Source organism: Peromyscus californicus, unplaced genomic scaffold, assembly GCF_007827085.1.
Source record: "Peromyscus californicus insignis strain IS unplaced genomic scaffold, ASM782708v3 Scaffold_19__1_contigs__length_69161282, whole genome shotgun sequence".
In the NCBI taxonomy this organism is placed as follows: domain Eukaryota; kingdom Metazoa; phylum Chordata; class Mammalia; order Rodentia; family Cricetidae; genus Peromyscus; species Peromyscus californicus.
The window spans coordinates 52,429,181-52,452,909 of record NW_026294491.1 but is presented as its reverse complement, the minus strand read 5'-3'; the positions used below and the strand labels follow the sequence as shown (position 1 = coordinate 52,452,909).

General features: G+C 42.7%; 2 protein-coding genes across 2 annotated transcripts; both read left to right on the top strand.

The window, feature by feature from the left end:
- The first annotated feature begins 10,275 nt into the window (after positions 1–10,275).
- LOC128113936 (KH homology domain-containing protein 1-like) lies at positions 10,276–12,063 on the top strand. Its single transcript, XM_052743791.1, has 3 exons — positions 10,276–10,375; positions 11,451–11,633; positions 11,945–12,063. Exons 1-3 carry the CDS (start codon positions 10,276–10,278, stop codon positions 12,061–12,063), a joined length of 402 nt encoding a protein of 133 aa, XP_052599751.1.
- Positions 12,064–14,717: 2,654 nt separating this feature from the next.
- On the top strand, positions 14,718–16,445 carry LOC128113935 (putative KHDC1-like protein). The gene is made up of 3 exons (XM_052743790.1): positions 14,718–14,817; positions 15,834–16,016; positions 16,327–16,445. Exons 1-3 carry the CDS (start codon positions 14,718–14,720, stop codon positions 16,443–16,445), a joined length of 402 nt encoding a protein of 133 aa, XP_052599750.1.
- The last annotated feature ends 7,284 nt before the right edge of the window (positions 16,446–23,729 follow it).

Here is a 23,729-nt window from a genome sequence, read left to right as displayed (position 1 = left end):
GGCCTATGCCAGCAAGCCAGCACACTTACTGCCCTTCTTATAAAATCAGTGTCTGTGGGTAAGTCTAGTCTACATCCCTAGTTCCAATAGGGTGGTGGCATTTATTACTAATTTGATAATTTCATATTTTAGGGCTTAGGGCGCAGAGGAAAAACAAGGAGAGCTGGTCATATAGGAGTATATATGTATATACATATACATGTGCATGTGATGACAGCTAATGAAAGAAGGCCATGAATTTGAAAGAGATCAAGGAGGGGTATATGGCAGGGTTGGAATGGAAGAAAGGGAAGGGGTAAAATGGTGTAATTATATAATACTCCCCAAAATAAGAGAAATAAAGTCAGAAAAGGGGTGCAAGCCTTTAATCCTAACACTGGGGAGGCAGAGATAGGCAGACCTGTGAGTTGGAGCCCAGCCTGGAGAGTTTCAAGATGCAGAAAAGGTATTTCTCCTTCACTGAAGTTTCACACCAACCATTAGCAAATCAACATTCTTTCTCCAGGCTGCAGTGCAGGTCTCTAAATTCCAGTCTGAATGTTGTGTGCTGTCAGCATCTAGGTGCATGGATGTTTGAAGTAACATTGTAAAGATGGCCTGCTTATTTTTTTTTAACCATTGAGTACGTGTTGATTTAATGAACAAATGAGTGTGAACCTTTGTATGTTTCTGAATCATCACACATCTAGCCTATTAAGATGACTTGATACCAAAAATAGCTGATCGGATTTAAAGCAAACCAGATGCTTATAGAAAGTAAAGCTGACCATGGTGGCATTCACCTGTAATCCCAGCCCTTGGGAGGTAGAGGCAGGACAATCAGGAGTTCAAGATCAGCCTCAGCTTTGTCAAGAGTTCAGCCAGTGTAACATACATGAAACCATGTCTCAACATGCCCAAGTTGCCCTCCTCCCACTGCCATCTGCAAATGAAGAGCTGTATTCACAGATGTTGAGATGGATCCACAAATTTCAAAGCTGTTTTGACATTTTGGAGACATCAAACTCTGAGATATTTTAAACAATTTTTTAAAATTAGAGTGTGTGTGTGTGTGTGTGTGTGTGTGTGTGTGTGTGTGTGTGTGTGTGTACGTACAGGTATGTAGCAGGCCACATGTGTGGAGGTCAATAGACAACTTGCAGGAATTAGTTCTTTCCTTCTTCCATGTGTCTTAGGAATGGAACTCAGGCTGTTTGGCTTGACAACAAGTGTCTTTACCAGCTTAGCCATCTTGCCAGTTCTCTGAGAGTGTTTTCGCATTCATTTAAAAATTTTGTTCGCTTGTTTATTTATTGTTTGTTGTTTTGTTTCTGGTTTCTTTTCTTTTCTTTTTTTTACTTTTGGAGACAGGGGTCTCACTATGTAGTCCTGACTGTCTCAGAACTCACTATCTAGACCAGGCTGGCCTTAAACTCACAAGAGATCCTTTTTTCTTGGTTGCTGGGGATAAAAGATGTGCACCAGGTTCAGACAGGATCTCTCTACATAGGCCTGGCTGTGTAGATCAGTCACACCTCTAACTCACAGAGATCATCCTGCCTCTGCTTCTCAAGTCCTGGGATTAAAGGTGTGCACTCCCAGGCCTCGCTCACTTTTAAATTTTAAATATAAATATATACATATTATATACATAAACAAATTAGCCTCTAGTTATTACAATATACATATTATTAAATATTAAATTATATTAAATACTATTAAATTATATTAAATATAAATATTAGCAACAATAAAAACATAGGCCACATACATTACCTTTTTTTTTTTTTCTTTTGAGACAGGATTTCTCTGTGTAGTTTTGGTGCCTGTCCTGGACTTCGCTCTGTAGACCAGGCTGGCCTCGAACTCACAGAGATCCGCCTGGCTCTGGGACTAAAGGCATGTGCCACCGCTTCCCGGCTTTTTTTTTTTTTTTTTTTTTTTTTTTTTGAGAGAGGGTTTCTCTGTGTAACAGTCCTGGCTGTCCTGCAATTCACTTTGTAAACCAGGCTGGCTTCCAGCCCACAGAGATCCACCTGCCTCTGCCTCCCGAGTGCTGGGGATTAAAAGCTTGGCCACCACCGCCCGGTGAAATTATTTATTTAAGTTCTTTTTGCTTGTTTGTTTTGTTTTTTTTGGGACAGGGTTTCTCCATGTAGTTTTGGTGCCCCTCGTGGAATTCACTCTGTAGACCAGGCTAGCCTACGAACTCACAGAGATCCACCTGCCTCTGCCTTCTGAGTGCTGGGATTAAAGGCGTGTGCCACCACCACCCGGCTGTAATGCATTTCTTTTGGGAGCATGTTAACATCTGAATTTGGAGGGGAATATACACAAACCATCCTCAACAGCTTCCAGATTTTCTTATTTCTTTTATGATTGTTTCAGAAAATTTAAATCATACCTAACCAGTGTTCACCTTAAATACACACACTGAATTTCATTCAACTAGAAAAATATTCCATAGAAGTCATTACCCGGCTCTGTCCATTGACAGCCTGCTTATTATACTGCAGCTTTTTCTGATGCTTGGTCATCTCTGGCCAAGTCACTGATTTCTCAGTGCTCGGATTTATGAGGTACTAATTATAGCAATGGTAACCACCTTGGCCAGGATAATTTCTTTTTCTTTCTCTTTAACTCTCTTTGTTTGTTTGTTTGTTTGATTTCCTTTGAGATAGAGCCCTCTCTGATGTAGGTCTGGCTGTCCTAGAACTCACAGGGATCCTCCTGACTCTGCCACCTGAGTGCTAGGATTAAAGGTGTGTTTCTCCACCCAGCCTTTGAAGAAATGTTTGTGTTTGGTAGAAAACATTAAACTATCTGTTGTGGTCATTTTGTCTAGTGACTACAAGCTTCTGGGGAGTCTGGATCCCTTTTTTGGACTCTAAGACAAAGTTTGCGAAAGTTAACTTTTCCAGTCCATGAACAATTGTAGGTACCTGATGCAGTCGTTCTGAGGAATGGAGAAAGAGAAGAAGCCAGGACACTGAGGCTTACTAGGGCCCTGGGGGGGGGGGGGCGTCTGCTTAGGGAGGGGGTCCCTCCTAGTCTTGCAGATACATCTCATCATCTGCCCCATTCCCTGCTTTGAAAATGCAAGGGTTCTGAGAAGAGACTCAGCTGTGTGAGGGACTGAGCTTTAGGAATCAGTCTCCCTTGTCTGAGAGGCCTCTGAGCAGAGGGGTGGGAGGTGGTGGAAGCAGAGAAGGTGCAGAGGAGACCTAACAGCAGTCCCTCTGCTCTGTGAGAGTTCCAGGCCTACAGTTAGATGAACAGGGCATGGTGGTGACATGGACCTGTGTGTGATCCCAGCGCTCTAGAGCCCGAGGCAGGAGGATCCTGATTTCTTTCTTAACCTTCTCTTTTTTTTTTTTTTTTTTTTTTTTTTTTTTCTGAAACAGGGTCTCTCTATGTAGCCCTGTACTGGAATTCTTTTTGTAGAACAGGGTGGCCTAAAGGTATGGATTCTCCTGCTTCTGCCTCCTCTCTTTCTTTCTTTCTTTCTTTCTTTCTTTCTTTCTTTCTTTCTTTCTTTCTTTCTTTCTTTCTTTCTTTCCTTCTTTCTCACTCATCTCTCTCTTCCTCCCTCCCTCCCCTCCTTCCCTCTCTCCCTCCCTCCCCTCCCTCCCTCCCTCCCTCCCTCCCTCTCTCTCTCTCTCTCTCTCTCTCTCTCTCTCTCTCTCTCTCTCTCTCTAGTTTTTCAAGACAGGGTTTCTCTGTGTAACTTTGTACCTTTCCTGGAACTCACTCTGTAGCCCAGGCTGGCCTCAAACTCACAGAGATCCGCTTGCCTCTGCCTCCTGATTGCTGGGATTAAAGGTGTGCACCACCACCGCCCGGCTCTTTCTTTCTTTCTTTCTTTCTTTCTTTCTTTCTTTCTTTCTTTCTTTCTTTCTTTCTTTCTTTCTTTCTTTCTTTCTTTCTTTCTTTCTTCCTTCCTTCCTTCCTTCCTTCCTTCCTTCCTTCCTTCCTTCCTTTTTTCCTTTCCTTCCTTCATTTATTTTTGTATTTACATCCAGACTGAAGCTTCTCCTCCCTCTTATCATCCCAGTCCCTCCTCCCATCTCTCCTCCTCTCCCCCATCCACTCCCCCTGGGAGATAGGGTTTCTCTTCTTAGTCCTGGAACTTGATCTGTAGAGCAGGCTGCTCTCAAAAGCAGAGATCTGCCTGCCTGTGCCTCCTAGGCACTGGGATTAAAGGCGTGCAACATCACTACCCGGCCTGGACCTTGATTTCTGGACCAGCCTGCCAGGCATAGCCAGATTTTGTCTCACCAAACCAAAATAGCTTGTGTTGTTATGCAAGCTTGTATCAACAGCCTAAGGGAAGCTGAGCCCAGAGGGTCATCTAAGGCCTGAGACCAACATGGGATACATCTGAGATCCTGTGTCAAACCAGCCCCCAGATACATCTGAAGCAAGCCCTCCAAATCAATAGTAATAATACAACTAGGGAATACGACCCAGAAGTTGTCTCTTTTGAGGTCCTAGGGATCTAAATGAATGAATGCTCCATGGTGGGTTTAGAAAGATGCACAGCCTCTGGTGGGGCAAGATCTTTATTTTATTATTCATGGCTGCCTCTGTGACATTATTGTGCAGTCAGTTTTGGGAGAGGGCTAGAAGAAAAAGCAACAGCTTTCTAGAACAGTTTCTTTTGGATTTGGTGACATATCATGTCACCAAAACAAAACAAAAAAAAAAAGAAAAGAAAAGAAAAAAAGCTTTAAATGAAATAAAAGGAAAGAAATATTAGATGTGAATGACTGTGACTTATAATAAGTTTTGATTTTGCCCAATCACTGGGCAAGCCTTAGTGCAACATTTCACTATTAGGATAAAATTTGAAATGTCTGTTCTTGAAGTTTATTAATAGAAGTAAGAATATGTTTTTCTAGTTATGAGCAGTATTGTATTTGACCATGGCATAGTATTCAATGAGCAATCCGTTTCCTGTCCGATGAATTGATAGTTCAGTGTGCATCAAGATGCCTATGGACACTAATAGAATGGGACTTCAGCAGGTGCTGAGTGAGTCTCCACAGTGCTATATGTTGGAACTCTGCAAACTGAAGAGGAGGAAAAGGCAGGCATTTTCCTTCTTTCTTTCTCTCTTTTCCTTTTTTTTTTTTTTTTTTTTGGAGACTGGGTCTCTCTATTACATAGCTCTGGCTGTCCTGAAACTCATTATGTAGACCAGGCTGGCCTCAAACTAAGAGATCCACCTGCCTACAGAGACTCCTAAGTCTCATAAGGCGCCCATCCAAGATGGATATTTAAAAAATATATTTGTTATTTATTTTGTGTCAGAGGTTAAAGAACAACTCTCTGGAATTGTTGAAACCAAGGTTGGATAAAGCACAGGGACAAATAGCCAAACGAATGGAAACACATGAACTATGAACCAATGGCTGAGGGGTCACCAACTGGATCAGGCCCTCTGAATGGGTGAGACAGTTGATTGGCTTGATCTGTTTGGGAGGCATCCAGGCAGTGGGACCAGATCTTGTGCTCATTGCATGAGTTGGCTGTTTGAAACTTGGGGCCTATGCAGGATTGTTTGGCTCGGCCTGGGAGGAGGGGACTAGACCTACCTGGACTGAGTCTACCAGGTTGATCTCAGTCCTTGGGGGAGGTTTTGCCCTGGAGGAGGTGGGAATGGGGGGTGGGGGTGGGGGGAAGGTGAGAGGGGCGGGAGGGGGAAGAACAAGGGAATCCATGGCTGATATGTAGAACTGAATTGTATTGTAAAATAAAATTTAAAAAAAGAATTAAAAAATTAACCACTAAATATGCTCATAAAAAAAAAGAACAACTCTCTGGATTTGTTTGCAAATAATAGATTCATGTCCTTTAATAGTCAGGGCACTCACAGCAGATGAAACTGTGGAACTGGGATAATACATCCAATAGCAACCGATGGAACAAAGGACAATATTTACATTTATAGATTTTAGAGGGCATTAATCTCCGAGATTAAAAGGGCCTCTGAGTCTTAGACTTTAGTAGACTAGTGAACTAACTAGATAGAATAAGATAAAGCAATAAATTGACATTACTCCTGTTGCACCCACCCTACCTTGGGGCTATTCATGCTCAGGGCTTAGGAGCTTAAGTGATAGGATATAAGTGTGGCTACTCCCTTCTCAGAGACAGCCTCTGAATTTCAACCATGTCTCTGGTTAAAAAAAAAAAGAAAAAAAGCTTTAAATAAAATGTAAAATAAAATAAAAGGAAAGAAATATTAGATATGAATGACTGTGGCTTATAATAAGTTTTGATTTTGCCCAATCACTGGGCAAGCTTTAGTGAAACATTTCACTATTAGGATAAAATTTGTATTGTATCAAGCTGATGAAAGAAAATGCTGGCCATACTTTCAGGAGGGGAGGCTAAAATCTTTTTATATTATGTATTAGCCTATAGAAAAATGTCTGCTGAAAATCAAACAGTGAATGAGAAGATGAATAGGAGTCTCACTTACACAACTTCAGTAAAACATAGCTCTCTGAACAGATGAAGATAGGTTTCTTCTGTATCCCAGAATCTAATCAATATTTATATATATAATTCAACTATCATTTGGCTTAAAAGGGCTTATTGGGAAATGTTATCATTTATGCTATTTTCTACAGAGAAAATATTTTACTATTTAAAATAACCCTGGGCTTTTAAATTATAACCTGTTTTTGTGTTCAAGCTATCTGTGTATTATTTCTCCTGCAGTTGTACATAAAATATTTTTACATTAAAAAGGACATTTACTATAGGACTGTATTACATGAAATACAAAGAATATATAAATTTATAGAGACAGAAAGATTAGACGTTATCTCAAGATGGAGAAGAAAGGAATACAGAGCAATGATTTCCTAAGTACAGAATGTCTGTTTTGTGTGATGGAAAAGTCCCACAAATGGACAGTAGTATCAGGACATAATATCATGAAAGTAATAAATCAATACAATTAATGTAATTAATGAATACCATAAATATAATTATTGAATGAATACTGAGAATGTAATCCAAATACCACAATGTAATTAATATCATGAGTGTAATTAAAATAAATAAAAACTTAGCCCGGAGGTGATGGCCACACGTTTAATCCCAAAACTCCGGAGACAGAGGCAGTCAGATCTTTGTGAATTTGATGGTAGCCTGGTCTACAGTGCGAGATCCAGGAAAGGTACAAAGCTACACAGAGAAACTCTGTCTCAAAAACCAATAAGTAAATAAAACAAACAAACAAACAAATAAATAAATAAAAACTTAAGAAAAAAAGAAAAAGAAAAATTAGATGTGAACAATGACAACAAATTCCCCAAGAGCTTGTAGTTACTAATATTTTTCTAACAAACACAAACATTTCTTCAAAGGCTGGGTGGTGAAGCACACCTTTAATCCTAGCACTCAGGAGGCAGAGTCAGAAGAATCCCTGTGAGTTCAAGGACAGCCAGACCTACATTAGAGAGACCCTGTCTTAAATGAAATGAAACAAACAAACAAACAAACAAACAAAGAGAGTTAAAGAGAAAGAAAAAGAAATTATCCTGGCCAAGGTAGTTACCGTTGCTATAAATAATGCCTGATAAATCTGAGCACTGAGAAATCAGTAACTTGCCAGGGATGACCAAGCATCAGAAAAAGCTGCAGTATAATAAGCAGGCCATCTTTACAATGGTGCTTCAAACATCCATGCACCTAGATGCTGACAGCACACAACATTCAGACTAGAATTTAGAGACCTGCACTGCAGCCTGGAGAAAGAATGTTGATTTGCTAATGGTTGGTGTGAAACTTCACTGAAGGAAAAAAACATCTTCTGAATCTTGAAACTCTCCAGGCTGGGCTCAAACTCAGAGGTCTGCCTGTCTCTGCCTCCCCAGCGTTCGGATCAAAGACATACACCCAGCCGGGTGGTGGTGGCACATGCCTTTAATCCAAGCAATTGGGAGGCAGAGCCATGCAGATCTCTGTGAGTTCCAGGCCAGCCTGGGCTACCAAGTAAGCTCCAGGAAAAGCAGAAAGCTACACAGAGAAACCCTGTCTCGAAAAACCAAAAAAAAAAAAAAAAAAATTTATCAGCCTAAATGTAGCCATTATAAGACCATTAGTTATGCTCCTTGTGAGCTGCCTGTTTTTTCTTTATGGTTCTTAGTTGTTTTTTTTGCAGAGCTGCCTGATTAAGTCATGCTGAGATCAAGAAAAATGGACCTTGGCGGTTCGCATTCCTGGAGTTGTATCCAGAAGAGAATTTGACATCGCTGCTGCTGTTGTTACTGTTATAGCAGAGGCAGCCACCATTGCTACTGTTTCTGGGATTACCATTTCATAATCGCTTACTACAGCTAGCACTGTGGAGACCATGGCAGCAAAAGTAGCTACCACAGTTAATTAATCTTTCATTCTATTGGGCATGATAAATTTAATTCAATAGTTATATACATTTTGATGGCTTTTAAAATTATAAATTTATAAACTCAAGTTCCATTTGCCTTTGGGATACCATTTTACAAGGACTCCAATTTGCAGCAAGGCTCGTTAAAGAAGGGAATGGCTCATTTGCCTTTAGACTACTGGCTATGGGTAGGTTAGGACTTCTGTTGGTCTTTTCTGTGTCGAACACACAGATTGCAAGCCCAGAGCCACATTGAGATGTTTGGCAGCAGTTAACTCTGCAGCTCACACACGATTGAGCCTGATATTGAGCCTGAGTATGATAATGAGTATTCAGAGATGGGTAATGCCTGGGGGGTGCTCACCAACCTAAGATAGAGCGCCTGTGTGGCCTGGGCAGGCGTCTCCATGATGGGTAAGGTGACCTGCTGATGTCCCACGAAACCTAAGTCAGAAACTAATTTATTAGTAAAAGGGGGACCTGTAGGGCCCTGGCCCCCGTTTTGGATGACTGTTGCCTTGCTTGCTGACCTTGACCTTGATATCCTCCCTATGCTAATTCCCTGCCCGGTTTCAACGTCCTGAATGCTTAAGAGAAGTTCCTTGTCTATGTATCCTGCATAATGGGCATTAACAGCTTAGTTGCAAGATTATAAAACATCTGTAGCAAACTTCTGCCCTCTGGGGTTCTCCCATTGTGCTGTAAGCCTGTATTCAAGACCTCCTCCACCCTTCAATAAACCGCATTTGGCATTAAAAAAAAAATAAATAAAATGGGGATATAATAGCAAGTTTACCAAAAAAAAAAAAAAAAAAAAAAGGAATGCATCCCCCTTTTTGACTTTATTTCTCTTATTTTGGGGAGTATAATATAATTACGAAATTTTACCACTTCTCTTTCTTCCCTCCAAACCCTCTCACATACTCCTCCTTGATCTCCTTCAAACTCATAGCCTTTTTTCATTAGCTGTCTTTAGAGACATATATATATATATGTATATATATATATATACATATATATATATATGTATATACATATATACTTCTATATAACCACCTCAGCAAGTTTTTACTCTACCCACTAAGCTCAAAAATTTGAAATTATCAAATAAATAATAAATGCCACATCCTATTGGAACTAGGCATGTAGACTAGGCTTACACACAAACACTGATTTTATAAGAAGGGCAGTAATTGTGCTGGCTTGCTGATATAGGTCTTTAATCCCTGCATTGTGGAGGAAAAGATGGGCGGATATCTGTGAGACTGAGACCTGCCCGATGTACAGAGTAAGTTCCAGGACATCCAGAGCTATGTAGAGAGACCTTGTCTCAAACAAAACAAAATAAAACAAAAGAGAAACAAACAGATATAGTACCCACAGAGGACCTTCCTGCTCCTGCACATTCGACCCTCTTCTGCTTGTTTTTGTTTTTGTTTTTGTTTTTTGAGACAGGGTTTCTCCATGTAGCGTTGGAGCCTGTCCTGGAACTCACTCTGTAGCCCAGGCTGGCCTTGAACTCACAGAGATCCACCTGCCTCTGCCTCCCAAGTGCTGGGATTAAAGGCCTGCACCACCACCACCCAGACCTCATTCACTTTTCTAGTTGATGCTCAGGAGACTTACTCAAGCACCTTTAAGATTACCTAGAAGAAAATTAGAATTCCTGGGCACTAAAGATGACCTCACTGTACTAAAAGACTAAGCCAACAGCTGATTGGTTGGATTAATAGGATAAGTTAGGGATTGATCCTTTACCCTAAGGTGGGTCTAGGGTTGGGCTTTAGGAGTGAGTATATAAGCCAGAGCCTGGGCCCTTCTTCACAACTACATTGGACAATCAGCTGCTTGCACTTGCCTTATTCTGAAGTGGGAGAGATCTTGTGATGGAAATGGATGGTTTCAACGAGAATGCCTGGTGGACATTGCCTGAAAACTTTGATGCCCCACTTGTGACATTCATAGATGAAGCCCAGGAAGAGCACATATTTGGTAGGTGGCCTTTCCTATGTTCTCTTCCTCTCTTTCATGGTTTTCCCACCTTCTTCTTTGGTGCAGTCTTTCCCAGATTCCTAGTTGCGTGTGACACCATTCCTGGGGAGATGTGGGCAAGTATGTACTCACCCTGGAGAGGGAGCCCATAATATCCAAGGAAACCATCAGTAGAACTTGGTGAACCAATGAGATTTATTGGGGTTCCTTAGGATAAGGAGTGAGGAGTTACCCATAGGAGCAGAAATGCCTCAAGACAGCTGTGTCACTAAAGCCCACCCAGCATGGGTGAGAGCCCAGAGAAGCTGGGGAACCTGGAGCACACTGAACAGCCAGTAGGCAGCTCAACAGGCGGATGGGTGATCTTTCCCAGGGGCTCAGCTGGTCTCTGCTTCTTTCAGACTTGTTGGACTGTGTTTCTCCACAGCTCTGTCTGCCTCAGCCTGACTACTGACAGTCTTTACTGCTTACATACCCTTTTTGTTTTGTCATTTTGAGAGAGAGTTTCTGTGTGTAGCCTTGGCTGTCCTGGAATCTGCTCTGTAGATGAAGTTATCCCCCTGCCTCTGCCTCCTGAGTGCCAGGATTAAAGGTGTGTTTGACCACCTCCCAGTTTGCTTAAGTACACTTGGTGAGGTCAGATCTTCCTGAAGCTGGTCAATTTTGAGGGACTTCCAGAAGTTGCTTGTTTCTTCTGTCTTAACAGGCTTTCCTGCAGGATGAAGTATATAACTGCCCTGGTTCTTGAACATTTTGTTTGCTCTTTACTTTTTTTTTTTGAGATAGTGCCTCTCTATATAGCCCTGTGTGGCCTGGAACTAGCTTTATAAACCAGGCTGGCCTTGAACTCACAAGGATGTGTCTGTCTCTTTGCTCCGAATGCTGGCATTAAAGGAGTGCACCACAGTGACTGCCACACCCTGTTCTTCTATCTCTTCTTCAACATCCACTGTCTTTACAACTTCACTCAGATCAGGTTTTCAACTTGGAGGTAACTGCCACTCAATACCAGCCTCCTCACATACAAAAAATGCTAGTGGCTTATAAATCCTTTGGTTATATCTTCTGTGCTCAGGCCACGAAGACTTACACCTCAGAAGCATCGAGCTACACAGCAACACCCTCATTCAACTGGAGAGGTGGTTTACAGCCTCAGGCCAGACTCGAGTCACTGTGGTTGGACCACTCAGAGCAAAGAGATGGTTGATGGATATGATTCGGAGTGTGGGGAGCCAGCAAGTTTACCACCAGGCCCGAGGTAGGTGACTTTGACTGATATGCGTTTGAGGGTTGCTTGCCTGACAAATAACAGTTGTATGGCACCATAAATTCTGATTGAGCCTCCCAGGACTGTGGGAATCCAGATGCTGCTCAAAGTCCATTCTAAGGGAAACACTTTTAGGTTACAGCCATTTTCATTTCCTGAAGTCATTAAGATCCTAGGGAGGTGTGAATAGATCACCTGGGTGGACCTGGGCTATCTGAATTCTTCCCCAAACATATCCCCAAGGAAATCTTGGTTCCTAGTCCTGAGCCTCAGTATACCATTGTTCCACATTCTCTCCCTAGGTGAAAAGATGTTGCATCTTGTCCAGAAGCAACCCCTGACCAACGCTGACTTGGATGACTCTTTCAGCATGCTGGCATACATATGTGGCCTGATTCTTGATATTGTTTTTGGGTTCTGACCTGGTTGACCTCCACCTCACAGAGATACACCTGGCCTTGCCTCCCGATTACTGGGATTAAAGGTGTTCTCCACCACCGCCAGGCTCGTATTTACTATATTCTACAGAGAAAATACTGTACTTTTGAAAATAATCCTGGACTTTTGAAGTATAACCTGATTTTAAGTTCAAGCTATCTGTATTATTTCTCCTGCAGTTGTACATAAAATCTTTTCACCTTCAAAAAAAGGACAAAAACTATAGAATTGTATTACATGACATATACAGAATATACAAATCATAGAGACAGAAAGATTAGACATTGTCTCAAGATGTAGAAGAAAGAAATATAGAGCAATGATTTCTTAAGTACAGAATGTCTGTTTAGTGTGATGGATGAGTCCCACGAATGGAGAGTAGTATTAGGAAATAATATCATGAATGTAATAAATCAATACAATATAATACAATTAATGTCATTCATGAATATCATAAATATTGAATGAATACCGTGAATGTAATCCATGAATACCAGGAATGTAATCAATAACATGAGTGTAATTAAAAGTAAATAAATAAGTAAATAAATAAGTAAGTAAGTAAGTAAGTAAGTAAGTAAGTAAATAAATAAATAAATAAATAAATAAATAAATAAATAAATAAATTCTTAGCCCGGCAGTGGGTGGTGCTACACACATTTAATCCCAGCCCTCTGGAGGCAGAGGCAGGCAGATCTTTGTGAGTTCTAGGCCAGCATGGTCTACAGTGTGAGATCCACGAAAGGCACTAAGTTACACAGGGAAATATTGTCTCAAAAACAAAAAAAAATAAGTCAAACAAAAAATACAAACAAACAAACAAACAAACAAATAAACACTTAATAAAAAAGAAAAATTAGCCGGGCGATGGTTTCGCACGCCTTTAATCCCAGCACTCGGAAGGCAGAGCCAGGTGGATCTCTGTGAGTTCGAGGCCAGCCTGGGCTACCAAGTGAGTTCCAGGAAAGGCGCAAAGCTATACAGAGAAACCCTGTCTTGAAAAACCAAAAAAAAAAAAAAAAAAAAAAAATTAAAATTAGATGTGAACAATGACAACAAATTCCCCAAGACCTTGTAGTTACTAATTTTTTTTTATATCAAACGCAAACATTTCTTGAAAGGCTGGGTGGAGAAGCACACCTTTAATCCTAGCACTCAGGAGGCAGAGGCAGAGGACCCCTGTGAGTTCCAGGACAGCCAGACCTACATTAGTGAGACCCTGTCTTAAATGAAATGAAACAAACAAACAAACAAACAAAGAGAGTTAAAGAGAAAGAAAAAGAAATTATCCTGGCCAAGGTGGTTACCGTTGCTATAAATAATGCCTGATAAATCTGAGCACTGAGAAATCAGTAACTTGCCAGAGATGACCAAGCATCAGAAAAAGCTGCCATCTTTACAATGGTGCTTCAAACATCCATGCACCTAGATGCTGACAGCACACAACATCAGACTGGAATTTAGAGACCTGCACTGCAACGTGGAGAAAGAACGTTGACTTGCTAGTGGTTGGTGTGAAAATCCACTGAAGGAAAAAAACATCTTCTGCATCTTGAAACTCCTCCAGGCTGGGCTCCAACTCACAGGTCTGCCTATCTCTGCCTCCCCAGTGTTACAATTAAAGGCATGCACCCCCTTTTCTGAGTTTATTTCTCTTATTTTGGGGAGTATTATATGATTACACCATTTTACTCCTTCTCTTTCTTCCATTCCAACCCTCTCACATGCCCCTCCTTGATCTCTTTCAATTTCATGGACATTTTTCATTAGCTGTCATCACAGGAATATATATTTCTGTATAATGAGCTCAGCATGTTTTTCCTCTACCCCCTAAACTGTAAAATACGAAATTATCAATTAAATAATAAATGCCACCAACCTATAGGAACTAGGGATGTAGACTAGACTTACCCACAAACACTGAATTTATAAGAAGGGCAGTAAGGGTGCTGGCTTGGTGGCTCAGGACCTTAATCCCTGAACTGTAGAGGAAAAGATGGGTGGATCTCTGAGAGAATGAGACCAGCCCGATGTACCTAGTAAGTTCCAGGACAGACAGAGCTATGTAGAGAGACCTTGTCTCAAAGGAAACAAGATAAAACAAAAAAGAAACAAACAGATGTAGCACCCACCAAGGACCTTCCTGCTCCTGCACATTTATCCCTCATCCACTTTTTCTTTTTGGCTTTTTTGAGACAGGGTTTCTCCATGTAGCGTTGGAGCCTGTCCTGGAACTCACTCTGTAGCCCAGGCTGGCCTTGAACTCACAGAGATCCACCTGCCTCTGCCTCCCAAGTGCTGGGATTAATGGGGTGCACCAACACCACCCAGACCTCATCCACTTTTCTAGGTGATATCAGGAGACTTCCTCAAGCACCTTTAAGATTACCTAGAAGAAAATTAGAATTCCTGGGCACTGAAGAATGACCTCACTGTACTAAAAGACTAAGCCAACAGCTGATTGGTTGGATGAATAGGAGATACTTAGGGATGAATCCTTTACCCTAAGGTGGGTCAAGGGTTGGGCTTTAGGTGTGAGTATATAAGCCAGAGCCTGGGCCCTTCTTCACAACTACATTGGACAGTCAGCTGCTTGCACTTGCCTTATTCTGAAGTAGGAGAGCTCTTGAGATGGAAATGGATGGTGTCAATGAGAATGCCTGGTGGACATTGCCTGAAAACTTTGATGCCCCACTTGTGACATTCATAGATGAAGCCCAGGAAGAGCACATATTTGGTAGGTGGCCTTTCCTACGTTTTCTTCCCCTCTTTCATGGTTTTCCAATCTTCTCCTTTTGTGCAGTCTGTCCCAGATTCCCAGTTGTTGTGTGACACCATTCCTGGGGAGATGTGGGCAACCCCGGAGACGGAACCCATAACAGCAAAGAAAGCCATCAGTAGAACTTGGTGAACCAATGAGATTTATTGGGGCTCCTTAGGGGTAGAAGTGAGGGGTTACCCACAGGAGCAGAAATGACTCCAAGACAGCTGTATCACTAAAGCCCACCCAGCATGAGTGAGAGCTGGGGAACCTGGAGCACACTGAACAGCCAGCAGGCAGCTCAACAGGCGGATGGGTGATCTTTCCCAGGGGCTCAGCTGGTCTCTGCTTCTTTCAGACTTGTTGGACTGTGTTTCTCCACAGCTCTGTCTGCCTCAGCCTGACTACTGACAGTCTTTACTGCTTACATACCCTTTTTGTTTTGTTCTTTTGAGACAGAGTTTCTGTGTGTAGCCTTGGCTTTCCTGGAAACTGCTCAGTAGATCAAGATATCCCTCTGCCTCTTCCTCCTGAGTTCTGGGATTAAAGGTGTGTTTGACCACCTCCCAGTTTGCTTAAGTACTGGATGTAGTCAGATCCTTGTGTAGCTTTTCAATATTTAGGGACTTCCAGAAGTTGCTTATTTCTTTTGTCTTAAGGTACTTTCCTGCAGGATGGATTGTGTAACTGTCCGGGCTCTTGAACATTTTGTTTGATTTTTCATTTTTTTTTTGAGATAGTGCCTCTCTATATAGCCCTGGCTGGCCTTGAACTCACCCGGATCTGTCTGTCTCTGTGCTCTGAGTGCCAGCATTAAAGGAGTGCACCACAGTGACTACCACACCCTATTTTTCTATCTCTTCTTTACCTTGGACTGTCTTTACAACTCAGAACAGATTTTAATCTTGGAGGTAACTTCCACCCAATACCAGTCTCCTTACATAGCATCAATTCCTAGTGGCTTACCAGTCCTCTTTTAAATCTCTGCACAGGCCCTGAAGACTTATACCTCAGATGCATCGAAGTACACAGCAACACCCTCATTCAACTGGAGAGGTGGTTTACAGCCTCAGGCCAGACTCGAGTCACTGTGGTTGGACCACTCAGAGCAAAGAGGTGGTTGATGGATATGATTCGGAGTGTGGGGAGCCAGCAAGCTTACTACCAGACCCGAGGTAGGTGACTTTGACAGATATGCGTTTGAGGGTTGCCTGCCTGACAAGTAATAGTTGGATGGCACCATAAATTCTGATTGAGCCTCCCAGGACTTTGGGAATTCCAGATGCTGCTCAAAGTCCATTCTAAGGGAAACAGTTTTAGTTTACAGCCATTTTCATTTTCTCAAATCTCTAAGATCATGGGGAGATTAATAGATGACCTGGGAAGGCCTGGGCTTGTCTGAATTCTTCCCCTATCATGTCCCCAAGGAAATCTTGGTTCCAATCCTGAGCCTCACTTCACCATTGTTCCACATTCCCTTTCCAGGTCAAGCGATGTTGCATCTTGTCCGGAACCAACCCCTGACCAATGCTGACTTGGATGCCTCTTTCAGCATGCTGACATACATATGTGGCCTGATTTGTCATATCTTTTTTGGTTTCTGAACAATACATCTTGCCTGGAGATTAGAGGAGGAAGCTTGCCACTATCCATAGAGTCTAAGCAGTGGTAGCATACATTTCTCTGTCTGTCTGTCTGTCTGTCTCTCTTTCAAGACAGGGTTTCTTTATGTAGCTTTGTTCCTTTTGTGGATCTCACTCTGTAAACCAGGCTGGCCTCAAACTCACAGAGATATGCCTTCCTCTGCTTCCCAAGTGCTGGAATTTAATGCCATCACCTGGTTGTGGCACACTCTTTTAATCCCACACTTGGAAGGAAGTAGGGAGATCAGGAGTTCAAGTCTTCCCTGGGCTACATAAAACTGAAGCAATCTAAAAGAGAACCAGAGCCAGATGGTAGTTATGCAGTCCTTTAATCCCAGCTCTAGGGAAGCGGAGACAGGAATATAAGTTGGGCAGAGACAGAACTTGGTCCTCCATTTGGCTTGAGGATTTGTAGAGGGAAGAAGTTTTAAGTGGCTGGCTGCTGCTCTGCTTCTCTGATCTTTCAGCTTTCATTCTCAATATCTGACTCTGGATTTTTATTGTCAAGACTAATTAGGATCATTCTTTAGGGGACTATCTATACCTAACAGGCTGAAAGAAACCACTTAAGACTGATCTCCCCTGGGAAAGTAGGATATGAGAATTCTCACCAACATTTAAGAAAAAACATAGAGGATAATAAAGTGACTTGTATTGGTGTACTATCCTGTTGCTCTCTGAGGGAAGTCTCCTAAGTATAAGACATGGTTTGATAGCAAGCATCCAGTAAATATTTTACCTAGTGTGAAATGCCTTTTCTGCTCATTTATTTCCTTTGGATAAACTTACCAACCCAATATCTCTGCAAGCTATGTTCCTAGGTCTGGACAGACTATATTGTCTCCTAGGATTCCTAGTACAAAGAAGGGGACTGGGAACATGATACAATCAGCTTAAAAATGGAAAGCCTGGTAGGCTACCCTCTATGTGCCTAAAACGCAGGTTCTGCAGACGAACCTTCTCAGGAGGTTTAGGAGTCTCTATCCTTAAATCACAAGGGAGTAGAGAAGAGTGGATGTAGGGATTCAGATGGGGACGGTTTGTTGACGTAGCCAGGGTGGACGGTCAGGGCACTGAGCCTGGTGAAAATGAGCTGCCCGAATTATCTCTGACTGCCAGCTGTTTGGGGGTGGGCTTGGACAGCGATTGGGAGGATCCGTCAGTAAGTTAATGACAAGGGTCTCCTGACTCCATTCAGAGCAGTGCTCTCCTCCTGTTGATCACTCACCAGAGAGCTGCAAAGTGTTTTCTTCCTCAGTCACTTCCTCTTCACACTGCTCCTCAGCAGCCTGCATCTCACAAGGACTTCATTGCCTTAGACTAGGAGAGAGGCATCATGTTTTGGACCAGAGTGAAAATGGGAGAAGTTTCAGAAAAATGTTTGAATCTGGAACATCCTTTGGAGCTAATTTCATTAGTTTCACCCTGCCAACTGCTGAACAGGAATTAGATCAGTTTTACAGTAGAAAACACTTGTGAGTCTGACTAGAAGAAGAAAGCAACCTAACTACTCTCAAAGGGGAGTATCATTTGCTTTTGATTTGATAATTTCACATTTTAGGGCTTAGGAGGTAGAGGGAAAACAGACTGAGTGTTTATTTAGGAATATATTGTATATCCATGTATGCATGTAAAGACAGCTAATGAAAAAAGGCCATGAATTTGAAAGATCAAGGAGGGGTATATGAGAGGCTTTGGAGAGAGGAAAGGGAAGGTGTAAAATAATGTAATTATAAGTGTTGTACCCAGAGTCCCCCAAAGATCATCAAGATACCAAATCCGATGCAAACGCAGAGTCTTTTTACTGTTTCGAGTTAACCAGAGCCTGTACGTCTGTCTGATGCAGCAGCAGAGCAGGAGAGACCCAGAGTAGCAATGGGGTAGTGTTTTTATAGAGGGTAACACAGGTGGAGGTTCTTGGGGTCTACAGACTACATAAGAACAGACTCAGGATTAGTTTATGAGAGTGGCAATCATGTTAGTAACTTTTAATTGGCTAGGGTTAGGTGGGGGTTACAGTTTTCTATTTTGGGGCTGGCAATGACTTGTCCTTGAGCTGCCATGGAGGCTGGCTGGCCTACCATGTACTGACTGTGGGGTCTGACTCAGTGGCCCAGGCTTGGTGTGTCCTATCTCCCTTTCCCTTCTGGCAGGGGCACCTGTGATTAATTTTCCTTTGTTCATGGCCCTACCAGAAACTGCTTGCTTAGTCTCAGGAAACTGAAGTTGAGGCCTGATCTCTGAGAGAAGACTGAGCAGTCTGTTAATGGTGTCTGCTTGGTCTTTTCAATAGTCTCAAAAATAAAAGAAATAAAACTGGGTGTGGTTGTGCACACCTTTAATCCTAGTACTGGGGAGGCAGAGGCAGACTGATCTCTGAGTTTGAGGCCATCCTGGAGAGTTCCAGGCCATTCAGGGCTACATAGACCCTGTCTCAAAAAATGTGTAAGAGATATTTTCTCCTTCAAATCAACCATCAGGAAATCAACATTCTTCTCCAGGCTGCAATTCAGGTCTGCAATTTCTAGCCCGAAGTATTTGTGAGCTCTAGGTGCATTTATCTTTGAGGTGATGTGGCAGTGGCGGCATGCTTATACTGGAACTTTCACTGATACTTGGTCATCTCTGCATGTTACTGATTTCTCAGTACATAGATATCATGATCTCCAAAACTGTGATGAATACAGAAACCACCACTGCCAGGTTCATTTTTTTCTTTCTTTTTGGCTTCTTTTTTTTGTTATTTTTGTATTCTCTCTAGTTAGTAGCCCAGGCTCTCCTAGAGTTCACAGAGATCTGCCTACTATGCCTTTTGAGTGGTGGGATTAACGTCGTTCACCAACTCACTAGCCCCCTTACTACCTTTCTGATGAGACCAGTGTTTGTGTTTTGGTCTACTCTATATCCTGAGCTCCATCCAACAGCTGAGGCTACAGCCAATCAGATCATATACTTTGTGATGCTACTGCTTTGAGAATTCCCATTTGACTGGTGTTGGTTTCATTAGGTGCCAGGAAAGCATTTTTATTTTTTATTTTTTTATTTTTAAGGAAGAGGGCTTCCTGTCTCCTTCCTATGTTAGAAATCATTAAAGAGACATGTTGTGGGCTCCTGATGCAAAGCACCTTCTGGAGCAATGGAAGGATCTTTCTACTGACACTTGGAGGAGACCCGATCTGGTGTTGGTGTGGGCCCGGGGTTCTGTTTATGTCTTTCCTCAGGACAATGATGTTCCTCTTTGGATTCCTGAGTTCTGTGTGTGCCCTGTAGCTGCTACTGAAGCCCAACATGGCAGAGACATATTGGGCCTTCGTGAAAAACTCTTCCCTTCTGATGCCAATGGAGATTGAAAGCCCAATATGGCCAGCCTTGGCAAGCATTAACGTAAGCCCAGGAACTGTAGCCATGCGGTTAGATTCTACAGAAGAGTTACCAGCTTAAATCATGCTGGGATCAAGAAAAATGGGCCTTGGCAGTTCGTGTTCCTGGAGTTGTATCCATGCCAGTGGATGCCCACACGCCCCAGAAGAGAATTTGACATCGCTGCTGCCATTGTTGCTGTTATAGCAGTGGCGGCCACCGCTGCTAATGTTTCTGGGATTACCATTTCATAATTGGTTACTACAGCTAGCACAGTGGAGACCCAGGCAGCAAAAGTAGCTACAACAGTTAATTTCTTTCTTTCTTTCTTTCTTCCTTCCTTCCTTCCTTCCTTAACTCCCTCCCTTCCTCCCTCCCTCCCTCCCTCCCTCCTCCTCCTCCTCCTCCTCCTCCTCCTCCTCTTTTGATAGGATTTCATTGTTGTTGCTCTGGCTGGCCTGGAATTTGCTTTGTAGATCAGGATAGCCTCAAGCTCACAGATATCTACTTGTCTCTGCCTCCCTAGTGCTGGTATTAAAAGTGTGCCACCGCACCCACCCTAGCCAGTGCTCCTAACTGCGAAGCCATTTCTCCAAGCTACTAAAAGCAGTTGTATACTGACAAGATGCCAGAGCAAGGAGGGACCTTACATGTGGTTGGTGGTGTCCTCAACTTACAGGACTCACCCATGAAGGCAAGCCTCTAGGCACACCTGTGAGGGATTAGATAACTTTTGGGCCTGTCTGTGGGGAATTATGTTGATTAACTTAATTGAGACAAGATCTATAATAAAAGTGGGTTGTCTTTCAACTTGGGTCCCAGGCTGCATCAAAAGGAGAAAGCTAGCTGAGCCCTGGATTTGTTGCTCTCTGCTTCTTGACTGTGGATGTCATGTGACCAGCGGCTCCAAGCTCTGGCCACTGTGACTTCCCCGACATGATGGACTCTATTCAGAGCTGTGGACCAAAACAAACCCTTCCTTACATAGCTTTTGGCAGGCTGTTTGTATGACAGCAATAGAATAAAACCCTACACAGTGTTGTTTTCAATCATTTGTAAGTTAGTAGTTGAGAAACGGTCCCTTCTGGCCTTTTTTTAAAGTCAAGGAGGGAGCTTCCTTCTCAATACTCTCTGATTCTACTTTTCCTTGGCTAAAGATATCTCCCATGGGGCTTTTTGCCCATGTGTTCTGGAGTTTTAAGATTCTGAGTTTCCTTGAAAAGAGTTGAACTAATTCCAGCCTCCTGGCACAGAGTTGCCAATAGTTAAAGGTAATAGAAGGTATTTTTATTTATTTTTATTTTTGAAACAAGGTTTCTCTGTATAGCCCTGGCTGTCCTGGAACTCACTCTGTAGATTAAGCTGGCCTTGAACTCACAGAGATCCCCCTGCCTCAGTCTCAGGAATGATGAGATTAAAGGTGTGTGCCACCACCACACGGCTGGTATTTATTTTTTTAGACAGAGTCTCATTATGTAGCCTCAGGCTAGCCTCCAACTCATAGCAAACCTCTTGTCAAAAAAGATACATCTACTGGTGTGAGCCACCGTGGCTGGCTGTAGTGGAAGCATTTTTTATTATTATTATTTTTTTTTTAATTTATTTTAATTTATTTTGCAATACAATTCAGTTCTACATATCGGTCACGGATTCCCTTGTTCTCCCCCCTCCCGACCCCCTCACCTTCCCCCCAACGCCCCCCCCCCATTCCCATCTCCTCCAGGGCAAAGCCTTCCACACAGACTGAGGTCAACCTGGTAGACTCAGTCCAGGTAGGTTCAGTCCCCTCCTCCCAGGCCGAGCCAAACAATCCTGCATAGGCCCCAGGTTTCAAACAGCCAACTCATGCAATGAGCACAAGATCTGGTCCCACTGCCTGGATGCCTCCCAAACAGATCAAGCCAATCAACTGTCTCACCCATTCGGAGGGCCTGATCCAGTGTGGACCCCTCAGCCATTGGTTCATAGTTCATGTGTTTCCATTCATTTGGCTATTTGTCCCTGTGCTTTATCCAACCTTGGTCTCAACAATTCTCGCTCATATAAACCCTCCTCATTCTCGTTAATTGGACTCCCAGAGATCCACCCAGGGCCTAGTCATGGATCTCTGCATCCAGATCCCTCAGTAGTTGGATGAGGTTTCTAGCACAACAATTAGGGTGTTTGGCCATCCCATCACCAGAGTAGGTCAGTTCGGGCTGTCTCTCGACCATTGCCGGCAGTCTGTTGTGTGGGTATCTTTGTGGATTTCTGTGGGCCTCTCTAGCACTTTGCTTCTTCCTGTTCTCATGTGGTCTTTATTTACCATGGTCTCCTATTCCTTGTTCTCCCTCTCTGTTGTTGATCCAGCTGGGATCTCCCGCTCCCCCAAGCTCTCTTTCCCTCGACCCTCGCCTTTCATTACCCCCACTCATGTCCTGGCTGTTCATGTAGATCTCATTCCATTTCTCTGTCATTGGGCGATCCCTGTGTCTTTCTTGGGGTCCTGTTTTCCGGGTAGCCTCCCTGGTGATGTGAGTAGCAGACAATTCATCCTTGTTTCATGTCTAGTATCCTGCTATGAGTGAGTACATACCATGTTTGTCTTTCTGAGTCTGGGTTACCTCACTCAGGATGATTTTTTCTAGATCCATCCATTTGTCTGCAAACCTCATGATGCCATTGTTTTTCTCTGCTGAGTAGTATTCCATTGTGTATATGTACCACATTTTGTTTATCCATTCTTTAGTTGAAGGGCATCTGGGTTGTTTCCATGTTCTGGCTATTACAAACAATGCTGATATGAACATAGCTGAACAAGTGCTCTTATGGTGTGGTTGAGCATTTCTTGGGTATATGCCCAAGAGTGGTATAGCTGGATCTTGGGGGAGATTGATTCCCAATTTTCTAAGAAAGCGCCATATTGATTTCCAAAGTGGTTGTACAAGCTTGCATTCCCACCAGCAGTGGAGGAGAGTTCCCCTAGCTCCACATCCTCTCCAGCATAAGGTGTCTTCAGTGTTTTTGATCTTAGCCATTCTGACAGGCGTAAGGTGGTATCTCAGAGTTGTTTTGATTTGCATTTCCCTGATGATTAGGGATGATGAGCAATTCCTTAAATGTCTTTCGGCCATTTGAGTTTCCTCTGTTGAGAATTCTCTGTTTAGTTCTATAGCCCATTTCTTAATTGGACTGTTGGGCATTTTGATGTCTAATTTCTTGAGTTCCTTATATATTCTGGATATCAGTCCTCTGTCAGATGTGGGGTTGGTGAAGATCTTTTCCCATTCTGTAGGCTGTCGCTTTGCGTTGTTGACCATATCCTTTGCTCTACAAAAGCTTCTCAGTTTCAAAAGGTCCCATTGATTGATTGTTTCTCTCAGAGTCTGTGCTACTGGTGTTCTATTTAGGAAGTAGTCTCCAATGCCAATGCGTTCAAGACTACTTCCTACTTTCTCTTCTAGCAGGTTCAGAGTAGCTGGATTTATGTTGAGGTCCTTGATCCACTTGGACTTAAGTTTTGTGCACGGTGATAGATATGGATCTATTTGCAGCCTTCTACATGTTGATATCCAGTTTTGCCAGCACCATTTGTTGAAGATGCTTTCTTTTTTCCATTGTGCACTTTTGGCTTCTTTGTCAAAAATTATATGTTCATAGGTGTGCGGATTAATGTCAGGGTCTTCAATTCGATTCCATTGGTCCACATGTCGGTTTCTATGCCAGTACCAAGCTGTTTTTATTACTGTAGCTCTATAGTAGAGCTTGAAGTCAGGGATCGTGATGCCTCCAGAAGTTGTGTTATTGTACAGGATTCCTTTGGCTATCCTGGGTTTTTTGTTTTTCCATATGAATTTGAGTATTATTCTTTCCAGGTCTGTGAAGAATTGTGTTGGTATTTTGATG

Bases quoted from the DNA above. Each gene is read 5' to 3' on its own strand.
- LOC128113936 (XM_052743791.1), top strand. From the start codon at position 10,276: ATGGATGGTTTCAACGAGAATGCCTGGTGGACATTGCCTGAAAACTTT. The intron at 10,376-11,450 runs GTAGGTGGCCTT...TTCTGTGCTCAG, and splicing joins CCAGGAAGAGCACATATTTG to GCCACGAAGACTTACACCTC. The intron at 11,634-11,944 runs GTAGGTGACTTT...TTCTCTCCCTAG, and splicing joins AGTTTACCACCAGGCCCGAG to GTGAAAAGATGTTGCATCTT.
- LOC128113935 (XM_052743790.1), top strand. From the start codon at position 14,718: ATGGATGGTGTCAATGAGAATGCCTGGTGGACATTGCCTGAAAACTTT. The intron at 14,818-15,833 runs GTAGGTGGCCTT...ATCTCTGCACAG, and splicing joins CCAGGAAGAGCACATATTTG to GCCCTGAAGACTTATACCTC. The intron at 16,017-16,326 runs GTAGGTGACTTT...TTCCCTTTCCAG, and splicing joins AGCTTACTACCAGACCCGAG to GTCAAGCGATGTTGCATCTT.